Source organism: Ictidomys tridecemlineatus, chromosome 10 (assembly GCF_052094955.1).
Source record: "Ictidomys tridecemlineatus isolate mIctTri1 chromosome 10, mIctTri1.hap1, whole genome shotgun sequence".
In the NCBI taxonomy this organism is placed as follows: domain Eukaryota; kingdom Metazoa; phylum Chordata; class Mammalia; order Rodentia; family Sciuridae; genus Ictidomys; species Ictidomys tridecemlineatus.
Window position 1 is genome coordinate 86725364 of NC_135486.1, and position 19455 is coordinate 86744818.

At 34.2% G+C, this 19455-nt stretch overlaps 1 protein-coding gene across 5 annotated transcripts in view; it reads left to right on the forward strand.

Annotated features, from left to right (window-relative positions):
* Window positions 1–2615: 2615 nt before the first annotated feature.
* Window positions 2616–19455, forward strand: part of Mindy3 (MINDY lysine 48 deubiquitinase 3) — an 85611-nt gene continuing 68771 nt past the window's right edge. Inside the window, exons 1-4 of one of the 5 annotated variants that reach the window (XR_005730330.2) lie at window positions 2616–2951; window positions 13645–13724; window positions 17464–17524; window positions 19152–19325. Coding sequence is in view for 2 of the 5 variants with exons in the window: in XM_005330866.5 (XP_005330923.1) it covers window positions 2858–2951; window positions 13645–13724; window positions 17464–17524; window positions 19152–19325 (409 nt within the window). In the remaining 3 variants the exon portion in view is untranslated. Of the gene's footprint in view, window positions 2952–13644; window positions 13725–17463; window positions 17525–19151; window positions 19326–19455 lie in introns of those variants that run through there. The other 4 variants (XM_005330866.5, XM_040276771.2, XM_078023364.1 and 1 more) reach the window with 4 other exon arrangements.

Below are 19455 nucleotides of genomic sequence, written 5' to 3' on the forward strand. Positions count from 1 at the left end.
AGCGTGTTACCACTTGAGCCACGTCCCCAGCCTGGTGCAGCACTTTTCTATGTGTGCCTGTCACAGACAACCTGAGTATCCTCCTAGTATGGAAGTTGGTTTATCAATAGAGCAGAAGACCCAGTATACCAAGCAGAAACTACAATACCTTTAAGGATCTTCATTTGGAAATTATATACCATGATTTGTATGATATTATATTGATCACAAAATTCAGCCTTTTTCAGTGATAGTCAAGAGCATGACTATGAAGAGGCCTGGAGCATTTGTTGCTTTCTCATAGGCTGACAACCATAGTCTTCATATGACCTCCAACTATCAATCTCTTCTCAATGCAAAATATACTTATTCCTTGTCCAAGGTAACCAAAAGTTCCATATTATTAAAGTTCTAGCTTTAATTATCCTTTAAATCAAGTAAAAGTGTGGATGCACGTCTTTAGGTGGGGTTTCTCAAGAAAAAAACTAGTTAGCTGGGCAAGGTGACACAGCAATGGTAATCCCAGCAACTCTGGAGGCTGAAGCAAGAGTATCACAAATTCAAGGCCTGCCTCAGCAATTTAGTTTCACTAAACTGTCTCAAAAAAATAAAAATAAAAAGAATTGGGTTGTAGCTTATTTGTAAGTTACCCCATTACCAAATAAATAAACTGGTTATCTCATCTGCACACCCATCATAATGGTGGGGCAGGTTGCTTATCAGCTGACCTTAAAGTAAGATTATCTCACAGTAGCTAGGTGTACTCAATGTAATTACAAAGTTCTTAAAAGTAGAAAAGGAACTCTGAAGAAGTCAAAGTGACCTGATGTTAGAAGGCTTCAGCTCACTTTCATTGTCTGAGTCAAACAACAAAAACATCACATTCAGTTTTATGAGACTGGAAAATCCAAGATTAATATGCAGGCAGATTTGGTGTCTGATGAGGGTCCCTTTAAGATTCATAAACACCTCCTTCTTCTTGTGCAGTCAGAGTGGAGATGAAGCACTAGCTCTCTGGGGCCACTTACAAGGGCACTAATCCCAACTCCACCTTCATGACCTAGTTACTTTGCAAAAGCCCCACCTCTTAATACCATCATTGTGGTAAGACTGACTTTTTGAAGCTGGAAAAGAAAAGAATCCTTTCTAAAGCCCACAGAAAGGAGCACATCCCTGCTGATACCTTGATTTCGATTTGACACTCTGACCAACAGAACTCTTAGATAATAAGTGTGTGTTGTTTAAGCTACCAACTTTGTAATCCTTTGTTTTAAATGCAATGGAAAATGAACATACTTCCCCTTTATACTCTTTAGACCTACACATTTCCTATGCTTTCTTGATTAATAGGGTAATAGTTTTATGTGGTAGTTTTAGCATCTCTGGCTTCCTTACAGGGTCCAGGTAGCTCTTTCTCAAATCCAGTTTTCATGCAATGATTTCAGTAAATGTTAGGCTTCTGAAGTTAAACTCCAACTTATCAAGTCCTCTTTCCACACAGAAAACCAAGTGGACCTATAGCTTTAACCCCCATTTGTATTCCAGTTGTTTCTAGTTGACAGAAAGGCTAATTCAACTTGCTTAATTTGAAAAAGTTAGAAAACTTAGTGTTGCATCAAATTTTTATATAATGCCTTCTTTAGGTAGAAAATGCCTTTATTTATGAATATCTTCCATATGTCACGAAGTAAACCGAAAACTTTGCATGCATCAATTTTTCCATGTATTACTTAAAATGCACAGAAATATAAGCTGTCCCTGTTTTAGAAAGAAAAAAGTAGAAGTAGAAATTAGGTAATCCTAGTAAGTGCAGAAGCTAAGGATCTAGGTCAGTATAAGCCAGAGCCTGGCTTCCTAATAACTATGTACTGCATTCTAAGTAATGTGGCTTCCGGAGCTCATAAATCTCTCTACTTTCCAAAAACAAAAATACAAATTTTTAAAAGTTAGATTTTGCCCTTTTGTTTAAAATTCAAAGACCAAAGGATGCTTAAGTTTTCTTCTTAAAATGGCATAAATAGAAACTTTCACAGAAGCTTAAAATAACTCTGCTGGTCAATGAACAAAACATGGTCTTCAAATCCAGGTGTTGCCCACAGGGTAACAAAAATTAAGGATGAAGATGCTATACCACTTACAAACAGACGGCTTGTTTTCCTCCAAATAACTTTATAATTCTGCCCTACACCTGGTAGAGTTTTTTCCTAATGCACCAACATACTATAGCTTTTCAGATATTTCCAGTTAGTAAATGGTTTAGGAACAGATAGGAAAGGCTTTTACTCGTGCTGCGCACTCTCTATATAGGAAAGGATGTAGCCTCACCGTGAGCTAGTTTTGCGTAACTACTATTACAAATCTTAAGGAATGGGCGAATGTTCTCCACCCTACAGTTCATGGCCCTGACTCGCCAGCCGAGGCCAAAACCGTGCCCAAGTGGCGGTGGTGTTCCAAATGGGTAGAGCCGCCCACACCCTCCAGCCCTCCCCGGGAGTGCCTTCACAGTACAAAAGCCGCCGCACCACCAAAATGCTCCGGACAGCTTAAATAGCCGGCGACACGCTCCGTGCCCTTCCGTAAGTCTTCCCACCCCACTTCCGCTTCCGGGGGGGTGACTCCCAGGCCCTGGGGCTTGAGGGGCGGAGTTAGAGAGGAGCCGGAAGCGGCCGCACTTCCGGTACGGAAAACTCTCAGCTGCGGCTCTGACCCGGCTTGACAGGCGCGGTCCCTGCAAGTAGCGCTGCCGCCTTTCACCTCTCTGCTGTCTAACCTTCAAGCTCGTTTGCCGTCCCGAAGCTCCTTGTCTTCGAAGTCGCCCCTTCCCTATGTTCCGGGGCAGGAGTCCTGTAAGCAAAGATCCGCCCGCCGGTACCCCATCATGTCCGAACTGACTAAAGAGCTGATGGAGCTGGTGTGGGGCACCAAGAGCAGCCCCGGTCTCTCTGATACCATCTTCTGCCGCTGGACGCAAGGTACCCTGACTGGGTTCTCACTTCCAGCCCCTCTTCCTTTGCCCTGTGAGAGTCTAGCTGTGACGCCCTTCGCTCCAGACCCTCGCGAGCCCCGCACCCTATCCCACTACCCATGCTCAGCGCTGAAACAGAATTTTCTAAAAACGCCCACTTGCTTTGTGGGGAAGAGGTTGAGTAGGAGAGGGGTTACAGCTGCCTGCTGGAGAGCCTCTTCCACCCTTCGAGTTGCCCTTCAGCTGGAGAGAAGGGGCGGGTGGTCCCTTGCTGGGATGCAGTGTGTGACAAGGAAAGTGAGCCCTTTGCCTCTTGTCGGTTTCTCAGTGCTGTGGTTCTCTGGATTTTTACCCTGTAACAGTTTTATTTTATTGGTCTTTGATCTGTTTTTGCTCCCGAAGGAGGTGTATGTTATCTGTGTTTGGTCTATTTTTGGAGGGCGGGGAGTCCACAGGACAGTTAAGGCGGCTAAACCAGAAAGCAGTTTTGTTGTTTGTATTTTATATACGTGATTAGGCGTGGTACTTCCAATATAAACAGAAGGGTGCTTGCTACAAAGTTTTCTCTTGGCCCAAAGTATTCCCGGTTTTGAGATAGTATCTATTAGTATCTGATAGTATCTGTTACACTTGAAAAGGACTGTGGATCACAGCACTAAATGTGCAGTTCTAATGTTATCCAGACAAGAGTTTTGCATATGTAAAAATTCTTAATAAAACAAAGAGTATTGAAATAAAAATAACCATTTAATTCCTGCACTATTCTGGACTCTGAGCTGGACCCTTTATACTAGTAGTTGTCCCGAATTCTTAAGTCCTGATAGTAAAATAACACCTTACTAAGGTGACTTAAATTATGGTGAGGTGAAGAGTATAGCCTTTGGAGTCACTAGTAATGTATGTATGTATGTAAAACATTATTATTATTTAGAGAACACCTCAGAAGATTTGGGCGAATTTTTGGTATAGTAAGTAAAAATCCCTACTTCAAAATGTATGTTTTGTAACAAAAAAATCAGAATTGAAGAAGTCATCCCTTCTTTTAGATATGCCTGTTTTAGAGCTGGTAAAGTTAAGATGATTTATTACAGTAAATTGGACTACTTAGCCTACACTCTAGTTTTCCAAATGAGAAAAATGAGTCATGAAGGAATGAATTTCATATCTAACTCCCAACAGCTCTGATTTTATTATTTTGCTTTGAGTTTCTAAACAGATGTATTTAGTTTAGCTCTTTTTATACAGTTATGTCAGCTAACCAATATTTTGTAAATTCATGGACACCTGCATTTGCAGATTAATGTTACTTTGTAATCAGTCAACATTTATTAAGTATTCTACAATGTAGAAGAAGGTAATTTTCAACTTGGCTTACATTGTGAAATTTGAAGAAAATTTTAGGGAGACAGTTCTAGTAATAGTTAAGAGAACAGTCTTTGCATGTGCTTAGGTTCTAGGTTCATGCTATTTAAATTATTTAAGCCTCAGTTGCCTTCTCTGTAAAAATGCAGATAGCAGTGTCAACTTTAAAGGGTTGTTATGAGGATTAAAGGCCATGTAAATATATTTGGCCACTTAGCACAATATCTAATATATAGTAAATACTCTGTAAATGATAGTCATTGTTAAATAAAATTAAAAAGCATTTGATTGTGAACTAGGCCCAAGATCACATTGATTTTGCCCTGACAGTTACAAGAAATTATTTGATGTATAATTGTTATTTTAAATAGGAATTTATAATGGTATAGTAGAATGCTCTTCCAGCCAACTTTTAGTTAGGTGGAAGTTGCTTAACAAGATTAAAAATTAGTTCAGTTCAGATTATTTTGAAATAAGGGACTTTTTCCACCAAAGTGGTTATTTTTATTGTGGATATCTAATTCTTCAAGGTCTTCCATTGGTCAGTATTTTAAGGCAACCAAACATATATTTTAAGTCATCATCTCTGAGTCAGGTGCTGTTCTTGGTTGTGTATGTCGACTGTTGTATTAATTCTGTCATTCTTAGAGGTCATTGCTAAGTCTTGCTGTGGAAGTCATTTGGGAATGTGGGAATAGGCACAAGACACTGCTGCATTAGTAATGTGACATCAACCTTGGCTTTATTTTGTAGTCAGTAACAGTGTTTTGATTTGACAGCTGCAGTCTCAATCCTTTGGAAGCACGATATAAGGGTAAAATATATAGGATAAATACAAAGTTACATCTAGTTATATCATGTGAGATTATATTTATTGGTCGAGTTAAATTATTTTCATATGTCTGCCCAAAATAATATGCTGCAGGAGTGACACATAGTTGTCTTTACATTTTTAGATAACTCTTTACTGAAAATCTCATTTTTATAAAATGGGTAGGGTTTTGTTTTTATTTGGAAGACAAGAAGCCACTTAGAGGCTTGAAGCTGGCTTTTTTTTTTTTAACTTTTAAATGTTTCCTGTACTCCATTTCCTTTCTGCTAAAATTGCCTATAGTACTTTATAAGGAAAAACATTTTTCACTTCTTTAGTTCTTCAGTATCATTCATTCTTTTCTTTCTACAAATTAAACCAGAGTTTCAGGGCCTTGAAATTGAGACTTAATAGATTATGAGGGAAAATAAACATAAGTTAAGCATATATAGATGGTAAAAAAAAAAATAGAGAATTCCGGGTGGATTGTCCTGAATGGCTCTAACTTTTAAGATGAGATTTAAACAAACATTTGAAGTCAATGATCTAGTAGTCATGCAGACATAGGAAGAAAGTGTTCCAGGCAGAGGAAATGGTTGTCCTAAAAGACTAAATGCATAATATACCTTGCCTGTTGCTTGAGGACCAGAAAAGAGGTGAGTGTGGCTGGAGAGGGTGAGGGAAGGCAATAAAAGATGAGTGAAGAAATAATAGGGCCCAAGTCATAGCTTTCTAGGGCATTGTAAGAACTTTGGCTCTTATTCTGAATGAAATGGATGTTATAAGATAGTTCAGAGCTACAAAGATTTTAAGGCATTGTTTGGTTACTGTACTTGAAGATAGACTCTAGTGGATTAAGTTAGGCAATAAAGTCAGAAAATGAACAACTGCAGTAATTCAGGGGAAAGGTGGTTTGGATTAGGAAAATAGTAATGTAGATGGTAGAAAGCGGTCATATTGAAAAATTCCAGTAGAACCAAAACAAACTAGATTTAATAACAGCAGAATTGGTGTTATAAATAAAAACAATTAACTTTCAAATTTGGCAGACTTTTTCTATAAAGGGTTAATGTCCTTTTCCTCAATACTTTTGTAGCAAAAGCAGCCATACTGCATTTATAAAACATATGAAGACTGTAATTTTCCAATTGCCAATCTATATTATAAATATATTATAAATGCTCAAACTATTTCTCCCTCCTTCCAAGCTTTGTTGTTTCCTTGTTCCATGTGAAGATTAGCCAGAAAGGGAAAAACAATTTTGCTATTTATAGCAGTTCCATGTTTGGGGATTTTTTTGGGGGGTGAGAGGGCAGGTGTTGGGGAGGTGGGGCTGTGTTTGATTGAAATTAGAGTTCTAGGTTTTCAATATTGGGGACAATATTACATAAAATGAAAAAAAAGTAACAAAAGCGAGGGGTAAGTTGAAAATGTAAGTATGAAAAGTACTAAGAGGTAATTCCTTTGGGTTCAAATTTGATTGGGAATTATTACAAAGGAATTCAGTATTATTTTAAAGTAATAAAATGATATATCAGTATCATTAATTTTTCCCCTTAAAGTAAGTATAATGCTATGGATAACATTATTTCAAATATTTTATTGTTGGAAGCCTTTTATTTAAGTATAGTTTTTCCTTTCTCCAGTACACCTAAGTCATATTTCATCTAACAGATTTTTAAAATTAATTTATAAGCACATATGACAAAATTAATTCCTTGATAGTTTTAACACATAGTGTATTATTTTAAATTTTTTTTCTGTGTGGTTGTAGATAGACAGCATGCCTTTATTTGTTTGTGTTTTATTTTTTTCTATGATGCTAAGGATCCAATCCAGTGCTTCACACATGCTAGACAAGCACTCTGCCACTGAGCTACAGCCCTGGCCCCTAACGTATTCTTTTTTATTAAAAGACTTTGAAGTGTCTCATAGCATCATATTTCTACATTATGCTTTACAGTTTTTGAAAATTTATTTAACCCTTACAACCTTGAAAGATAATAGAAGACAAGTATAGTTGCCCTCATATTTTTTGATAAGAAAAATAAGGTCCAATTCAGATATATGACTTAAACAAGATCATCTAAGCTTGTAGTAGTCCAAAAAGTCTTTCTACAGTCATGTTTACATGGAATGTGAGAATTATAGAGGCCATGCAGTTATCAACTGTTTTGAGTAATGTATAGTGTATAATAAGTCATGAAACTGAGACTGAAAAACTGCAGAGGTTCATGGCTTAGGTTTAATTATAAAGAACAGACTTTTCTGTGGTTTATAATATTGTGATATAAAATTGCATAATATAATCAGTGGTTAAATGGGTCATTTCAGATCTCATCAGAAAAAAAGACAGTTTGTAATATGTTAATTCCTTTTAAAACTAGGATATAATGTCAGTATGAAAACCCTTGACAAGAAAAGTAGCTCAGTGTCCTAGGAAGTTCAAACTCAAAATCTTTTAAAAGCCTACTTGAAATAGTCTTGTTGAAGCATAAAATACTTAATTTCTATTTAGCTAACTTCATTTCAATTTTGGCTTTAATAGCATTTACAGTTTTTGAAAATTTATTTAATTATCAATTAATACACTCAAATATACATACTGGAATTAAACCGAATTTATATAAAGCATATCTACCTAGAATTCTCTCCTTGGTGTTTTAATAGCCAAAGTATAAAAGTGATTCATTACAATGTAGTTGGAACTATCAGCTCCACCCATGGATCCTGAAAATTGCATTATATTATTAAGAGTTTTAAGGAAGGTTAGAGTCCATTAATAATTCACACACATACACAGAAAGTTGAGCAGAGCCTGTTTGTTTTGTCTGCACTTAAGATGTACAACACCAGAGGTCCTTTCCTTATTCCCATTGGGCAAACAACAAAGGCCTGTTGATTTCACCTCTTGTTTCTAATTTGCACCTTGAATTTGATTGTCTTAATGCAGTAACTAACACCTTTAGTTACACTTGGCCTTGCTAAATTTTCCCATCTCCTTACCAATTTCCACTTCTGCATTTATCTTCTTATCTAACTCTCAGTCAACTGTGTATTGCTGGAGAAAATTGTCCAGCATTAATACAAATGTAATTAAGTTCAAGTTGAGTCCTTGCTACTACTTAGTTCTTTATCCTTGTTAGCTTTTCAGAAAACATTTCTCTCAATTCTCTACCCTTCTCATTTCCCTCACTTTTCAATAAATAACATCTGTTCATTTCTTTGCCCATGTTTAAATTAGAAGCCTTCTGAAATTCATCTGTAAGCTACCAACTTTCAAATTTTTTGAGCTCACTCAAAAATATTGAGGGCTTCAATATAAATAATGCAAAATTAATAAGCCCCTGATTATTTTTTGCATTTTAAAAAATCTCTCCAGTGTCCAGCTTGCTGGATGACTGCATTCTCACATTCGCTGTCCCAGTTCAGTCTGTCCCAATTTGTTGTTTTGATTGAAGTTATGCAGAAAACTCAGCTTCACAGATATGTAATTGAACAAGTTATGTATTGGCCTTTTATAATAACCATTGATATTATTTGATACCACACCAAAACTGAACATGCAATAGTCTTTGAAATTGTTTGCAATCTGGAATCTGAAACTGCAACAATGAACTTTTCCTACTCAGTTAAATTGAAATCCATTGATTGTCTTGTACTTTGACTGGATCTCTTGCCTGTGCACTAATTTGTACCAATGGATTCATTTGGAAATTATTGGTCTATTGGTTATGACAACCTTTTGAATGTATTTACTTCACAATAATCACCACTCATCAGAGAATTCTTTAAGCTTTGAGAAACTGTTAGATTCACACTTATAGATAGTTTCCCAGGTATTGCTTGAAAACTTGAAATTTTCTTACAATAATACTGCCAATTATTTTCCTTAATTTGCCACACTAACTTAATTTATTTATGAGAAAGTATCAGAAACCTATGTCTGAGTAATTGTATTTTATTGCTGGTTCTTCAAACTAAACACACACACATACACACATACACACACACACATATACACACACAAACAGCAATAGCAACAGAAATCCTGAAACCAGCACTCATTTAAGAAAGTAGCAAAGTTAGTTTGCAATTCTAAAAATTACCCATGTACTTTTCCTTGAGGTAACTCTAAACCATCAGACTTTGTAGATAGCAGAATTGCTTTATGGATAGTTTCCATTTTGTCACACATAATACTAAAGAGATTGCATTAAGGGCCTGATTTTAAAAAGTTAGCTGTTTTTACTATTTCAGGGCATTCTTAAGTTAATTTGACTATGTGTATGGTTGTATTTGTTACTACAAAATTACTAGTACATTTTGATAGCACTGCCTTGATATATGCTAATGAACAAGCAGTTTAACCCTCTTCGCTTTTGTACCATTACTGTGAATGTCAACAAAGTTAAAAGGACAAATAATATCTTAATATTATATTACAGGAACTATTTTAACCTCTAGGGAGCCCCCTGAAAGCATCACTTCCAGAGGATCTGTGAACTATATTTGAGAATCTGTCTTTAGTCCACAACTACCAAATTATACTTTTTTCAGCTCTTTTAAGAATTGCAGTCTTTAGACTTGCTTTTGCCCATATAAATCATATTCGTGCCTCCCTGCCTTTTTTATAACACATACCCTCAGTCTATAAAAATAGTAATTCTTTATCCAACCACCCTTCAATGGATCATCCTTTTTATCTTGTGCCAATTTTTTTCAACAAATAGCTTATTTTCCCTATTTTTCCTTCTAATTTGAATCACACTTCAATCCTTTAAAGTTTGGTTATTCTCTCCAGCACTGCAAGTCTCCCCCTCCACAGTGAAAGGTTTAATCCAGGAGGTTATCTTTATTTGGCAGCATTTATAACAGTTGACTACTCTTTGCTTCTGATTTTTTCCTTCCCAGAACCTGTCATGTTTTTCTCTTACCCTTATTTTTCTAATCTGTCAGTCTACATTGCTGACTCAGCCCTTGATCACTTCTTTAATGTTTCCAACTTCATTACCTTTGTGTGTGTGCTCATTCACGTTAACTGACATGTTTTAAAAGATTGTAATTGCTCTTTCTAATCCTAACTTCTGTTCTGAGCTCTAGACTACTTCTAAATGTTGCTAAAAAGTCTCACATTTTTTGAAACTGAATGTTGTCTTCATAGAAACAATGCCCCCACCCCATTATCTTCCTTTTGAAAACTTCAGCAAGCATTAATTGAGTAATGGCAATACATCATACTGTGGAAAAATAGTGTTCAATAAAATGGTCAAAATACCTATAAGGTAAAGTGGACAATGAATAAATAAACAATATAATTTCAGATTACAGTAAATAATCATTGTGCTGGAGGATGATAAGAGAGACTGCTTAGATAGGAAATATTTCTTTGAGGGGTTGACTTAGGTCCTGAAGAATAAGAATGATTTAGAGAAGAGAGTAGGGGAAAGAACATTTCCTGCAGAGAGAACAGCAAGCATAGAAGCCCCAGAAAAAGACCTTGGGATGTTCTAAAGATTGAAGGTCATTGCAGAGAATGAAAGAGTGAACTGAGGGCTGGTTGGATTAGTAGATCATCCTGAGTCTTTAAACTATTAAAAGGAGTTTGCATTTTATTCTAATTAGATTGAGAAGTCATTGAAATGTTTGAAGCAGATTGTGACAAAATCTAATTTTTATTTCTAAAGTATTCTGGAAACTCTGATGAATAGATGGAATAGATGTGATTTAAGGAGATAGAGAGGAAGTGGAAGATCTATTTGAAAAATTTTAATAGTATTTTAGGTAAGAAATTATGGCAGTTGAAATGTACATGCTCGAGATTATTCTGGATCCCTGAACCAAAGGATGAAGCCTAAAAGAAATCAGAATTTTTTAGAGGAAAGGTTAGCACGTGTTTCAAGCCAAGAAACATCATTTACAGAGGGTGAAAAATGGAATATTTGAAGACCTGAAAGAAGCCCAGCATATTTGGAGTCTAAAAAGGGAGAACTGTCTGGGGTGAAGGAGGAGAGATGGGCAGAAGCCAGTATACACGACCATATAATTTAGACTCTGTGTCTGGAGTTCTAAACCAGGCTATGTTTGGGGACTACCTGGTTACTCGCAGTAATGGAAATGCAGGGAATAGATGAAATAGCCCAGGTAGAATGTATAGGAAAAAGAGCAGAGATCCTAATGCTTGCACCTGGGGGCCTTCCACAGTTAAAAAGAGCTGATCTGAGAGACTGAGAAGAAATAGAAAAAAGAAAACATGGAACAAGAGGGACCAAAATTCAAAGAACAATGATTTTTCAGAAGTTCTAGTAAGCATTTGAGGTGATTCTCTGAGAGGTTAAGTAAGATTTGGAAAATAGCCTGTATTGGTCACATTGATGAATGTTGGGTGAGAATGCCTTTGGTATAATCATAGGTTAAAAAACCAGATTGGTGTGAGTTGAATAACATGTGAGATAAGACAAGTGAGATACTATATTTAGTTGGGGAGCTTTGAGAGAACAAAAATAAGGAAGTGTTGGCTGGAGTTTTTGGTAGAATCTTAAAGACTTTTGTAAAATGTGAGATACACATTTAAATGCTGCTTAGAAGAGAGACTGAAGGAAGAGAGAAGGTAGAAAGGAATGAGTATGTCTTGTTTGAATTGTTATCACCATCTTAAACTAGAAACCTCAGAGACAGTTCTAATTTCTTCTATACCAAGGCTTTGCTCCACTTACACATACTAATCAAAACTTAATTTTAATTATCTTACACATCAACCAAATCTTAATTTTGCCCCAAATATTGTCTAAAATAGTTTTTCTTCTCCACATGAATGTTGCTTTTTTTAGGTTGGCTTTTATTAGGGCTCTTGAAACAACCTTATCCCGTTCTGGTTCTTCAGCAAACATGAAAAACATTGAGTGATCATGCAACTACTAGAAAGTCTTGCCTGGTCGAATACTGGTTTGGTCCTTTGCAGTTCAAACCTCTTGTCATCTTCAGCTCCTCCCATTTGCCCTCTCCTCCAGCCTACCCCATCCTACCCTTTAGCTACATTAAATTTCCCTATGATTCATAAAATTTCCAGCTTTTACAATGCTTTTTCTTTTAATAAATAATATTTTAACTAAATTTCATTTGCTTATCCTTTTTCCCCCACCAGAGTCTTATTCAAGATCATTCTCAAACTTATCTTTTATGACTTGATTCAGGCAGAATATATTGTATCATTCTTTAGCCAAGGCACTTTCTTCATTCTCTTGTTACAACATTAACTTATTCCTTTTAGTAATCTTCTATTTGCATGTCTGTCTTCTCTGGACTGTTGTTTTCTCAAGACTAATGATTGTAACATTTATGAATATATCCTAGAGTGAATGACCAAGTTGTAATCAGTAATGAACTTTGATAGATTCCTAGCATGTGGAATTTTAAGAATAAAAACAGGCCTAGGAAATTGAAATGCTTACCTCCAGGTTATCTAGAAAATAACTGGATTTTTCAGACTTCTGGCTCAGGGGCCTCTGAAGAACTTCTGTAGTCACTACCAATCAGTGCAGGTAGGATAATGTTTACATAAAGATAGAACTAATATAATCACATTTATCGTCTATGATGCCATTATTAATTTACAGAATGTGACTCAAAGATTGAAATAAAAAAAATATATGGTTGGAAGGAGTCCTAAAAATTCTGTTGGAATTCAATACACTGTCTAGTCTTCCTTAGAATAAATTAAATAATTTAAAAATCAGGGGCTAAAGGTGTAGGTCACTGGTAGAACATGTGCTTAGGTTTCTTCCCCAACAAAATAAATAAAAAACTAAAGTCAGATTTAGTGACTTTATGACATTTGCCAGTAAATGGGTAGAGCTAGAGACTATCATGCTTAGTGAAAGAAGCCAGTCCCAAAAAGCCAAAGGTCAAATGTTTTCTGATATGTGAAAAGCTAACCCACAATAAGTGAATAGGGGTGAGGGAAAGAATAGAAGTTCAGTAGATGAGACAATGGGAAAAGCAGGAAAGGAGTAAAGATAGGAAAGGAAAGACAGTGGAATGAATCAGATATAATTTTCCAATGTACATATATGGAAACATCACAGTGAATCCTACCATCATGACCATCCCCAATAACAGAATCCTAAGTAGAATAAGATATATTTGATACTTGTATGATTATATCACAATGGATTCTACTGTCATGTATAACTAAAAAGAACAAATAAATTTTTAAAACTTAAATTTAGTGTTCTTTTATTCAGTTGCACACTTCATCTTCCTAGAGTGGTCTCTAGGTGCAAAATTATGTGTGTGCACGCATGTGTGTACATTCACTTGTGTGTATTTGGGAGGGCTAACATTGATTGCATAGCTTTTTTCAAAGGGCTTTTTGATCCTCCCAAAAGTGAAGAACTAATGTACCTGTTAACATGTAGGTATTTGCTGTTCTGATAAGTGATTGTTCTTTAAACAAAGTACATGAAAAATTCGTTTAGCTGCTTTTTGAATTACATTTTTAATCTTTGCTACTTGCTTTCATTTTTAGGGTTTGTGTTTAGTGAATCAGAGGGATCTGCATTAGAACAGTTTGAAGGTGGCCCCTGTGCTGTTATTGCACCCGTTCAGGTAACATAGACTACTTTACCAACTCCTTAGAGGGACATATTCAAACGTTTCATATTTGGCATTTTGTTTTCTAATGTCTGTACTCTATATAATTATGAGACATGGTCAGTTAATTATTTTGCTCATACAGATTTCTATAAATATCTAAAATAAAAATGAATTCAGAACATGGTGAGCATGGTGTACAGCAGTAGCTTCTTCTCTGCTTTCAAGGAAAAATAATAGAACTTCCCCAACTTTCAAAAATGTAGGAATCATTGATCTTGACACTTTTATGATATAAAGAACCTATTGAATAATAACATTTTATGCCTTACATAGAAATAACCAGTAATTATACTGTTTTCATTTGTTCTTTGTATAAAAATTATTTTCTGAAAAAGTTGAAGATATGTTAATATTTTCATGGCCTAAAACTTAAAGTATTCATATGTTGGCATTACATACTACTTAGGCTATAGCTTTGGCGTTTCTAAATAAACATAGCATCTGATTTCAAACAGTTTCAGAAATTGTCTTTGCACCGTAGGGCTTATATAAATGTCATTGATTTTAAATATGAATGTTTTTTAATTTGAAAGACTGATTTGTTATAAATTCTAACATTATTAAAGAATTTTCAGTTTACTGGTAATGTTTACAATATCTGAAAAGTACTGCAACTTTAGAATTGTTAAAAAAGAAGCTCTAATTTATTGCTTACATTTTTAACCATGTTTTTAAAATATATATTTAATGTGATATATTTATTACTCACTGGGTATAAAGAATATATTCCTGAACTGTCAGCTGCAAAGTAAGTTTTTATCTCAAACATTATATTTCATATAATTTTACATTATTAAAAACAAAATGTATTTCTAAAAAGGAAAAAAATTCCCTCATGATGAATTCCAAAATGTGTCCTTATAGCTCATTATTTCTTTAAAGAGTGAAGTTGTCTATAGAGTTGAATTAGTAAAGTTATAAATTAAGAAAGATGTGATTGTCTGACTCTTATGTCAGAATTAACTGAATACTTTAAAAGGAATTAAATCATAAGTTAGTGATTATAGCTGTTGTATTGAGTGAGTGAAGCATATTTTGGTCACTAGTAAGAATCTTACCGGGCCTGAATTTGGAGATGCTTTTATAGTCTATATATAAATTAGATTTTATGAACATAGCCCCTCTTGATCAGTAATGCTACCCTTAAATTTTTAGCAAAAGTTTATGAATGTGGAGAAATGCACAGGAGTTTAAAATTCAGTATATATCCAGATGGTAGTTCTTTTTATAAGTGGGGTGATTTTATGTAACAAAGGTAACTGTAATGTTAAAAATTCTGATGTACAACTACAAAAATGGAAAGTTGTTACTCCATGTATGTGTAATATGTGAAAATACACTCTACTTTTGAGGTCATGATTTAGTTTAAGAGGCACACAAATCTTTTCAAACAATAATATAACTTTTTTTTTATTAGTGTTTCAATGTAAACACCAAAACTAAATCATTAAGAGTAATGACAGATGGGGTTGCAATTGTGGCTTGGTGGTAGAGCACTTGCCTAGCATGTGTGAGGCACTAGTTTTGATTCTAAGCACCACATACAAATAAATTAAATAAAGGTCCATTGACAACTAAATATTAAAAAAAAGAGTTTGACATAAATGATTAAGTCTAGTTATTAAGTTAGACTATAAAATTTAGAATATGATACTAGTTTTTCTGGCACCATAGTAATACCATGATAACAGCACCAAATCTACAACTTCATCATAAATCTTACCTCATTTGTCAGTTTATTGAGTTTATTACATACCATGATTTTTAAAAAGGAACCAAACATCAATGGTGAAATAAAATGAAACTTCATATATATGCCATCAATATGACTTGTTAGCAATTTGAGGAGGAAAATTAGTTTAGATCTGATACTATATACCAAATATACTTTGAATTGTTTAATCATAGAGTAATATATTGTCAGTGTTTTAACAGAAGGATTACTTTAAGCTCAAAAAATATTTGCAGTGACCATTAGCAATAAGGGTATATTGTCTAATGGAAAGAACTTGTAAAAATTGGTTAGAAAAACATAGAAGACCTCAGTGCTGGAATGGACATAAATATGTAGTTGTAGCAGGTAGGATGATACTGGACTAATAAATAAATAAATAAATAAATAAATAACCCCCCCACCCACCCACACACACAAAAAAACCCTGCTGAGAATCCAAAGAATGAAAATTAAATTGTAACTAGAGCCTATTACCTACTTTTTAAAATTATATGAAATTATAATTGCCAGTGCATATGCAGGTAGGATGATGCTAGCATACTCAGGCACTGCCAGCTGATACAAATTTAACACAAATTTGAACTTTGATTTTGGGAAGAAATTTTATACTGTAATTGGAATCAATCAGATTTTTTTTAGTAGTTGTACCTTCTGTGAATCTTTGTTAAAGTAATAATCATATGGAAAAAGCTGAATTCAAGAATAAGATCATATTTATAGTATCAAAAAATTGCAACAACCTAATGAAAAATGATTTGAAGTAAATTTTGGCAGCTTGATAGACTTAAGTACTACTTAGATTATATTTATGAATTTCTATGGAAAAATAGAAAACAATGTGCCCATTATGATTCTCACTTGTAAAAACAAGTGTGGGGAAAAGACCATAAAGAAATACTGTGTGCATCACAGTGGCAACAGTGGTTGTATTAGTGGATGTCTTCACCTCACTTCCAAAATTTTGTAATGTAGTTATATTAATCCATTTTATGGTGGTTGTCATTTTGGGAAAATTCAGAAAAACTTGATTGTAGTATCTGTAGGTTTTATTGCTATGTGAATGCTATTGAATATTAGTTTTATTGTTAATTGTCTTTAAATCAGCAGCTCATTAGGTGCCAGGTACTGTGCTGAGAGTATTACATAAATTTTCTCCTAGAATCCTCACTGCAACGTTCTAAAGATTGTACACCGTTATTTTTAGTAAAGTAATAGAACCAGGATTCAAATCTAACTAAAAGCAATCTTCAGACTGTTTTTCTAATGCTTTCAAACACATGTGAGTGTGAATCGTCATAGTATCTTTAAAGGGATCTGCCCTTTACAGATTCAGATTCAATAGATGTATTTTAAGCAAGTCAGGTGAACTATGAGAGGGAAAATCTTTACTGCACTCAGATGCTTTCTGTAAACTAACCAATTCAGTTGACTTATTGAAGGAAAAGATCAGAAACCAGTTTGTTTTTGCTTTCAAATCTTATAGATTTTTGAGTTAAACCCGTAAATTAGGAGAGCTCCTTATGATTAATTGATAACTCTAATAGTGGTATTTCACAGATAAGACAGAGATAACAGGACCACTTTGTGCTTAGATTTCTTTTATCCCAAAGAATCTAAGGGAAATGTAGACTTGTTCCTGGTTTTGTAGGGCCCTCACTTAGTAAATGGAACAGAAATTTTGTAATTTCTAATTATGTGTCTATTATTTGAGTCTATTCTTCATAGGAGAAAATATGTATTGGAGAGGAATGTATATCTAGAATCAAATTCATAGTAGTATATTCCTAGTAAATAACCGTGCACTTACTGTTGAATGTGAAGGGGAATCACTTGAAATTTTTACAGAACTATTCAAAAGATCAGAAGGAGAGGCAATTTAGTTTTTCCCATTTAAAAAATAAAATGATAAGAGGTATGTTTATAATGCATTCTAATTCATGCTTTAATTGTATAAAGGCATTTCTTTTGAAGAAGCTCCTGTTTTCTTCTGAGAAGTCATCTTGGCGGAATTGCTCAGGTATAACAGCCATCTTTTAAAACTTTTATTCCATCCTCTATTTTAAAAAAGATCTATGCAGCATTCATCATCAATATTTTAATTAAAATTATCTATCTTAAAAAGTAAATTATCAGTGGGAGTTTTTTTCCTGAGGTTTATTTTTTATAATGTTTCATGAATAGCAACTCCAAATTTTAAGCTGTTTATTTCCAAATTTGATTTTTCTAATAACTAAGAGATAAAAGACAGGGTAGTATGACAGAGAAAAACCTTTGGCCTCTTGCTAAAACATACAATTCCTAGAACTTTGTGATGATAGTATACCATAAATAAAGATCATTATGGCCTTTATATTTTGTCTTATTTAGCTCTGGTCGACAGCTCAGAATTATATTTGCATCCCTGCATCTTTTGGTATAATGCCTTACACAATGCAAATACTGCAAATAATTCTCAGTTGAATTGCAAATGGGGCTCTAATAGCATCTGCAATATGATTAAATCAGATCTGTAGTACTACCTGATAATAACAAACATTTGCATTCCACTTGACAGTTTATAAAGATCTTTCCTTCATTTACACAATTTCATGTGAACCTCACAATAACATCTGGAGAAGGTAGGATATATTATGATCGAAGTTTTGTATGTAAGGACATAACAGCTTCCATTCCAAACCATGACCATAGACTGTACTAATGATTTTGAATTTAAGAGTTAAGTTGTCATACTTATATACATATATACTTTGATTTCTGAAATGCAAAATTTTAGTAAACCTATTTAAGAGAGATTTTCATTAACAAATTTTTATTAATAAAATTTGTACTTCTTGTACTAAAATATATTCACTTTGATACAAACTTGTAAAGCATTGTCATAAAGGTCAGAAAGGCTTCAATAATTATAAAGTAGATGACACAGTTCCTGTCTTTAAAGACAGTTTAATTCATTAGGAGAAACAGAAAGCTCCTGGGTCATTGAATATGTATACAGCTTATCCCCTTTATTGGAAAGTTTCAGAAAATTGTACTACTTCTGAAAAGTAACACAGCTTGAGAAAGGCAGGGTTGGCTAAGGTTCAGAGAGAAATGGTCTGTGTGTTCTCATACTCAAATCACTACAATATAGTGTCAGTAACTTATGTATTATATAGCATAACCACAATGGCCTCTGCTAAAGTAATGAATTATGGTCTTATATTTGCTGACAATGTGTTACCTCATTTTTCTTATTCCTGTGGGATAAGATGATAAGACATTAAAATTCAGAAGAAAGGATAAAAATAGAGGTCTCAACAGGCCTTGATGGTTGTGCTTGGTTCTGCAGTAGAGGAAACCTCAGGTTAAATGCTACATTTGCAGCTTCAGAAGCATGATCAGAATCAGATTATTCCAAGTGGCATATTCATAATGTTTAATTCTGCATTTTTCAGGACTTTTTCTATCAATGATAGTATGTAAAGTGATGATGTTTTGATCCTAAAGCACACCATAGAATAATTTACCATCTGTTATTCTTGGATTTTCCACATTCTTAAAATATTTGATTTTCATTATTAAATCAAAACATTTTTACTATTGTTGTTCGTCATGGGATTTTTTTTCTGAAAAAGCTATTAAACTTATACTTTGATTATTTTTAGAGGACGAGCAGAAGGAACTTCTTTGTCATACCTTATGTGATATTTTAGAAAGTGCTTGTTGTGACAACTCTGGATCATACTGCTTGGTTTCATGGTTAAGAGGAAGGACAACTGAGGAAACTGCTAGTATTTCTGGGAGTCCTGCAGAGTCTAGTTGCCAAGTGGAACATTCTTGTAAGATACATTTTTATTTCCTGAAATAACTTCTTATGCTTTTGTTTTAATGAAACTTGAACTTTTTGAAGAAAATATTTTTTAAATTTCATAACATCTTTTCTAATCAAAGCTTAATTAATAAATCAAT